At 54.4% G+C, this 7,494-nt stretch overlaps 1 protein-coding gene across 1 annotated transcript in view; it reads left to right on the forward strand.

The window, feature by feature from the left end:
- The window catches only part of SLIT3 (slit guidance ligand 3), a 337,579-nt gene extending 335,516 nt beyond the window's left edge, over positions 1-2,063 (forward strand). Inside the window, exons 35-36 of the mRNA XM_026035707.1 lie at positions 713-921; positions 1,743-2,063. Coding sequence (XP_025891492.1) covers positions 713-921; positions 1,743-1,981 — 448 coding nt within the window. The 3' untranslated portion in view covers positions 1,982-2,063. The remainder of the gene's footprint in view (positions 1-712; positions 922-1,742) is intronic.
- The last annotated feature ends 5,431 nt before the right edge of the window (positions 2,064-7,494 follow it).

Genomic DNA, 7,494 nt, shown 5'->3' on the forward strand with positions numbered 1-7,494 from the left:
GGAAGGAAGGAAGGAAGGAAGGAAGGAAGGAAGGAAGGAAAAGAGAGACAGAGAGATACAGGTTTATGTTGGGGGGGCTGGTAGAGCACAGGTTTACAGAGCTGAAGCCAAAGCAATTTTCCCCTGGCTCCACGGTGTTGTCCTCTCTCCTCTTCCCAGCCTGTTCCAAGCCTGGGGCTGGTGTCCCAGAGCCTGCTAGGGATCAACACCTCTCCTCTGATATTCATCAGAAATACCAAAGCTCAGTGCAAACCACATGAGCCAGGAAACCTTCCAACTGGAGCTGAGTGTGAATAATTCTGYGCACAGCTTTTCCACAAGGACCTTGATTTATCACACTTTTTTTCATCACCTGATACAATATGCGGAGCAGTTTTGCTCCGGAGGCCCTGGCGGGCAGCGTGGTGGTTGGCACTGAGCTCCACGTGCTGGTGCCGTGAACCTGAGCTGTCCTATGGGGAGGCCAAGCGCTGCTCCCTGCTCGYGGGGCAGCCCAGAGGCCCTGAGTGACCGCAAATTCACAGTGCGTTCCCCAAACGTTTCCCAGTTTCACTGCAAACTTAGAGCTGCTCCAGTGTGTTTCACACTGACCAGCTGTTCCTGGTGTTGTTGCCCTGGAGTTAAATGGGCAGAAATAGGAGAAGCAAATGCCCCTGGGGCAAGGAGGTTCGCATGCGAGGCAAGCCCGATCCAAATGCTTCTCTTTCCCYAGGTGTCTGCATGGCAAGTGCGTGGCGGCCAACGTGGCTTACAGCTGCAGGTGCTCGGAGGGCTACACGGGCACCTACTGTGACAAGAGGAACAACTCGTCGAGCCCCTGCAGGGGTTGGAAGTGCAACCACGGGCAGTGCAGGCTCTCGGAGCACGGGGAGCCCTCCTGCGAGTGCGAGCCTGGCTACGGCGGCGAGCACTGCGACAGAGGTACGCGGGGCCCCGTGCCGCCCGGCCGCCTCTCTATCTTAGCAGGGCGGAGAGGCAAACGGGAGGAAGGCAGGGCTGATTGAGCCCCTGCAGAGCAATGCAGGGAGAAGGAGAAAGCACCACGGCAGCTCTGACTTGGTCCCTTTTGCCTTCATTTGTTCCTGTAGGAAAGACAAAAGTTGCCTTGTACTGCTTCCTTTAGGTTGTGCAAATGACCCACAGACTCTCCAAGTTAGGTTTCCTGCAAATGACCCACAGACTTTCCAAATTACACACATGCACAGCCCATATCACRGAATCACAGAATGTTCACGGTTGGAAGGGASCTCTAGAGATGATCTAGTCCAACCTCCCTGCTCAGGCAAGAACACCTAGAGCATATAAGACACGTAGAACATCTAAGTCACCTAGAGCATGTAAGACACCTAGAGCCTGTGAAGCGCCTGGCTGCAGCAAAGCTGCCTAAACAACACACAGGCATTCCCAGGTCTCCCGCTTCGCCCGTGTCATGCCCAGCAGCCTGCCCTCCGCTCTGGAGGAGCCAGCACCATAAAGCTAGCACGTATTTTGCAGGAGTGTTGCGGAGCCAACACTCAGCGTTCATTAAAGCCCCTCCAGCACTGCTGACCCCGGGCAGCAGGCCTGCCTGGCCACCGCCACRGGCGGATATTGCACACGAGTAGGGCACCAGCTCTGTTCTGAGGGCAGGTGCACCGAGGTCCTGCCCACGGCATCTATCGGCATCGTGCGGTGAGGCCAGCCAGGCTCCGGCAGAGCCACTCTCACATCTTTCCTTCCCCTCTCCCTCGTTGCCTTCTCAGAGAACCCCTGCCAGGGCGAGGTGGTGCGGGAGGTGCTCCGCAAGCAGCAGGGCTCCACGTCGTGCGCGAGCGCCGCCAAGGTGCCGCGCTTGGAGTGCCGCGGCGCCTGCGGCCCCGGCCACTGCTGCGTGCCGCTGCGCAGCAAGAGGCGCAGGTACGTGCTGCAGTGCGCCGACGGCTCCAGCGTCACCGAGGAGCTCGAGAGACACGTGGAGTGCGGCTGCTCCCGGTGCCCCTGAGCCCGGCGCCGCCGCCTCGGCAGCGCCAGCGCAGYGGCACCTGTTTACTGTCAGAGTGAAGAAGAAGAAAAGAGTTATTAAGTATATTGTAAGATAAGCCAAAAAAAAAAGGAAAAAAAAAGAATAGAACTTATTTTTATTACGGAAAGTGACTATTTTCATCTTTTATTATATAAAGTATCACACCACTTTGGGTATATGTATCATATAGTGAGTTATTTTTACCATGAAGCGTTTTTTTAACAGTTGTAAGAAAAAGACAACAAAACAACAAAAAAAAAAAGAAGCTGAAATTAGAAAAATATATATATAAAGAAAACATAGCCTAACAGAAGAAACATGGGGGTGACTTAGCATGTGTGCACAATGGACAAGTGTGAAGGTGTCCCGAGGACCTGCCGCAGAACCGATCCCGGCTGAAGAGATCTCCGCGGTTCTGGGTGTCTCCCAGGAAAGCGGATCCCGCCGAGAGGCRCCCCCCATCCATCCCGCTTAGCCAGGCACCCCGGAGCAGCCTCCCTGTCGGTCCCCAGCCCTGCCAGCGTTGCTGATGCTCCTCCGTTCCTGTACAGCGGCGCAGCTTGACGCTCTGGAAACACTTCCCCGTAGCCCGTAGGCACTGCCGTAGCTTAAGGCTAAAATTATATTGTAATGCTCTAATACATTTTTGCTGTGTATGTTTGTATTTATCTGTGTTCACAATATATTCTTCGGCAACTGTTTCTAGAGAGCACAGGCAGCTTTATCCAAAAAAGAGGGGGGCAAAGGGAAAGGAAGCAGGGAAGATAACGTTGTTTGGGGCAACTTGGGGGCAAAATGTGAAACAGTGCTAAGCAAAGCCCAATAAATGTCATACTAATTTTGTGCTAACTCCTCACCTATATTATATCCCAGGTTTGTGCCTTCTTTGCTCCCAGCTGTGAGCCCTTTTTTGTATATGAAATATAAGGAATGCACTGCTTGTCGCCTTGACGCCTTGACACTTTAACTTGCAAAGGTCACGGAGAGCATGGAAATTACACAGGTGCCAGACTGACCTGCAGCTTTTCCTGTCCCTTCAGCCACGATGTGGGCTGGTCCGCAGCCGCCTGCCCCTCAAGACTGGTGCCGAGCAGGCGGCTGCTTTTCCACAGCCTTTTAAATGAGCAGAAGTTGCACTATATCCCCGAGATGCTCTTCGGCCTCTCCGTGCCCATCGTAGCAGCCCTCTCCTCTGTGCCGAGCAGCTACGTCCCGTCCCGCTCTCACATTTGGTGCGGGTTGTCCGACGCCGACAAAGCTGTCCGACCTATTGCACATCCTGCACTTGTTTTTTTCCAAAGTATTCCCATTAACTTCAGCAGATGTGCTGAATGCGAAGCCGAAATCGGAGAAGTTCTCACGGTGAACGTGAGGTAAAAACGGACTCTTTGGGAGGGAGTTCACTTTTTGTAGGGTTTTGGCAGGGCTGCCTTTCAGAGTCAGTGGTTGTGGGTACAGAGTACCACAGATTCCTTGAAGTTTCTCTTACTATGAATTGGAAATGTCCCTATCAATAGCTGTGCCAATCAGTGTCAGTGTAATTTCTTTCTTTATGGGTGTAGCAAATACTGTGCTCCTTCCTTCAGCGTCTCCTTCTGCAAGAGGTCAAGTCGGAGACGAGTTCTGGAAACCACAGTCCTCCTTTGGAAATGGTCACCGGTCCCACCAGCAGGGAGGTTTTGCCCCACCAGCTTTAGCAAGGATGGGTAAGAAAGCTGAATGGAGTAGGGTTTGTATTCGACCAGGGCTTTGGAAAGGAGCGCAGAACGAAACCCAGCCATACAGGTGGCATTTTCCTGTTAAAGACAGTGCCCATGTAGCCACCGTGCAAGCAAAAAGCTCTTATTTTGCTGTTTAAATTGTTGCTTAACCACAGCAGCTTGTTCATGTGTTTTTGCTACTACCAGAGCGAGTTGAGCAGGAGGGACGTAATCAATGCAATAGCCATCCTTCAAAAGAAGTCATGGTATGTGGAGCCTGTAATCAGTGAAACATAAAACAATCGCTAGTTAATGCACCCAAATTTGATTGAAACAGTACAATTCAAGAGTTGTGAGGGAAAAAAAAAACAATCCTGGTTGTAAAGTTGTATGGCCTTTTTATTTTGGTTATAACACCAGATGTTTAAAGCATTGGGGGCTGTATATTTTATTGGAAGCACACTCTGTTACGCTATTGTGTGCCAGTAACTGCAGACACTTTTAAAGACGTGCCTGGCACAACACTGCCGAGTGTTGCCCGCCTGCTTAATGCACTACCCCTGGTGTTACATTCGTGTGGGTGGTGATACATTCCTGCCGGATACACCTGATTTCCAAAGAGGAGGCTGCTGCTGGGCAGGCAGGGACACAGAAACCCGCTGCCCATTGCAGCCCCTGCAGCGCTTGCCTGAACCGCGACCGCCTCGTCCCTTGGGCAGCAGCACCCAGGAGAAAGGAGGCGACGTTCATCCCGAGGAGGGCACTTTGGGAGCGGCGACTTCAGCTTGCACGGCCAGAAGCCGCCGGTGTCTCGGGAGCAAATCCCTCTGGGATGCGTTTAGGGAAAGCTCAGTGGCAAAGCGAGCGGCAGCRGCTCGGCGAGGCCGGCCCCGCGGCTGGCCCTGTTCTGAAGGGGCACCTCGGTGCTAAGCGTGGGGCGAAGAGAAGAGAGTTTTCTATTTTGTGACCAAATGGTGTGATTTTTGTACGCTTTTAGGCAGCACTTGCCATTGGATAGTGAGGCTTGATGTCAATGATTCTATGACTCGCTAAAGGATTATTTTATGTTAAAAAGAAAAAAAAAACATTCAGAAGTGCCAAAAATGTGAGGTTGACTGAAGTGTGAATTAGCTCTGAGAGTTCCTCTGTAACCTGCCTATCGTTACAATAGATTTCAACCACTGTCAATACGACGCAGTAGTTTTTACCTCTGTAGAGTTTTAATATAAAGTGAAGAAAGATGCTAACCCTCTAAAGAAATGGCAGTGCAGACTGGTGTGAGCTGATGTATTTTATTAACAGATTCTCATTGTGATGATGTAAGTTTAAATAAATTGTTGGGTTATGGAAGATTGTGAGACACCGGTGTCGTGGTATGGATCATTTACGTGTGYGTGGGTACACGGGGCGATTGCGGCGCTCCGGAGTCCGTGTGTTTCACACAGCGAGGCGGCACTCGAGACACCTGCGACAGAAACAGCATTACCAGTGATGACACCTTTGGATGGCATCGCAGTGTGATTTATGGCAGCTCTCTAGGCACATGCGAGTTAAGCCACACAGTTTTCGAGCCTGGGCGCTCTCCTCAGTTAAATGCTCCCGTTTTAAGCGCCTGGCAAAGGCCCGCGGCAAAAATACACCCATGAGCTAAAGGGTGGCCCAAATTAAGGAATATGCCGGGATATTCAACCTGCAGCTGCTTGGGCCCTCGCGCCGTTATGCGCAAAGCCGGAGGCCGCCTTCAGCCCGTAAAAACACCGCCACGAGGTGGTTTTCCTTCCTCGGGGTTCACGAGCTGTGAAGGTTGATTTTCCTCGTGCAGCAGATGGGCTCTGGGGCCGCCTGAAGCGCAGCCGGGCGGGCTGCGCCGCACCACGCCCGCCGCCAGGTGGCGCCGCAGGGCAGCGGCTGCGCGCGGGGGGCGGGGGGCGGTTGGCGGCGGCCGTTGGCGGGTGGCGGTTGGTGGCGGCCGTTGGCCGTGGCCGTTGGCGGCGCCGCCCTTGGTGGCGGTCGGGCGCGCGCGGCACCTGCCCTCGCTGCCCGGGGGTGGGAATTGAAGGTGCGACATCGCCGCGTTAAGCGCATCGCAGCCGCAGCCGAGTGGGCGCTGGCCACAACTGTCTCCATTAAAATGTTTTGCACAGGGCAGCCCGTTCCACAGTGCTAGAGCCCCGGGTGTCGCTGGCACCGTCTATGCCTCAGCAGAATGAAGGGTGTCTGCGAGTGCTGAGCATGATGGTGTCACCAGAACTTCCATGCTACCGCTTTGAGTAACAACCRCAGCTATTTCTGTCCTAATTCCCAATTTGTGCGCACTCATTGAGCCGTAGGCGCCGTGTGCTGCCAGCGCCCGCTGCCCAGCAGCTACGGGCTCTGCATGGGCGCGCGCACGTGCTGGTARCTGACGTGCAGGAGAGCCCCGAGGCGCCTCCGACCCTGGGAAGCTGGCAGGGACCTCTGGGGCTCACGGCTGGGAACGCACACGCTGCACAAACAGCTCCTAACGTGTGCCGGGAGGTTTGTACACCGCACCTCGACACACAGGGACACGGCATAATCCCATCAAAAGGAGGAATGGGACTTGTTTCTGGGCGTGCATAGCTTTGCCTCGTGTTCCTCTGTGATCTCTYCACCTTTTGCTCTCCCAGGGCTTCTGTGCTTGCAGAGTTAAGTGATCCTCAAGGCACTCTGTGGATGACACAGGGCTGCCTCCTGCAGGCCGGGGCTCCCGTCCCCRCTGCACGAGGATCGCTCCTGCTCTCTAACAACGACCTTTTACAAATGTTAGGTCTTACCTGGGGAGGAATAGTGCAAATCCTGCTTCAGACATGACGAGGGGGAGAAAGAAGGTTCCCCAGAGCATCTCCCACGTCTTAGAGCAGCTTTTATGTCGCCCCAGCACCGGGGYGCTGGAAGATGCCAAGACAGGAGACGCAGAACTGGGGCGCCCCTGGCAGCCCCCGGCAGAACGTCACTATAATCTGCCTGGGGACGTGGTAGCACAGTCGCTACGTGTCCTATTTTCACTTTCACGTGTGATGGGAGTAGGAACAACYAGAGCTTCTATGAACATTTCACCTCCTTAACTGTACCCCGTGTATCTCTGTTTCTTAAACCACTCTGCGGGTGAAGCACCGTTGACTTGTTGGATTTTTCTCTATTTATTTAACTTTGCCAAGGCAAACACTAAGTCTAGGTCTAAGGCACTCAGGTCCGTGTGTATCAACCTGGRCATATTAGTAACCAGATGAGATCCTGTGATACAGCAGTATGCGACGCTTAGTGTAGCCTCGAAACATCTGTAAATAATGCTTGTGAAAATACATTCTTGCCTCTGGGTATAGCTTTCATCTAGAAACCCCACGTGGTTTGGTCCCACATAGACACTTTATGCTATTTTAGCACAGTTGCAGCAATAACCACCTGGAATTGGCACCAAAACTCCCTCTCTTTCGGGAAAACTGGGGGAATCCCCCCAATTACGTGTGACAACAAGTGACGCAGCCCCAAGAAATGAGTCACCCCCCGCCAAGGCGCAGCGCGGGGCGGGGCCGGTGGCGCGAGGGGCGCGTCCCTTCGCCCCGCCCCACCGCGCCGTTAGCCCCGCCCCCGCGTGCCGCGCGCGCCCAGGCGGCGCCTCCTGATTGGCCGCCGGCCGGTGGGGTGACCGGCGGCTCTGTGGGCAGCGGGGAGGAGGCGGGAGGAGGCGGCAGGCGCGGGGCACGCCGGGAGCGGTAGGCGGCGGCGCGGGGCACGTCGGGAGCCGTAGGCAGAGCGCGGCGGCGGAGCCCG

This window comes from Nothoprocta perdicaria, unplaced genomic scaffold (assembly GCF_003342845.1).
Source record: "Nothoprocta perdicaria isolate Ctin4 unplaced genomic scaffold, notPer1 scaffold_165, whole genome shotgun sequence".
NCBI lineage: Eukaryota > Metazoa > Chordata > Aves > Tinamiformes > Tinamidae > Nothoprocta > Nothoprocta perdicaria.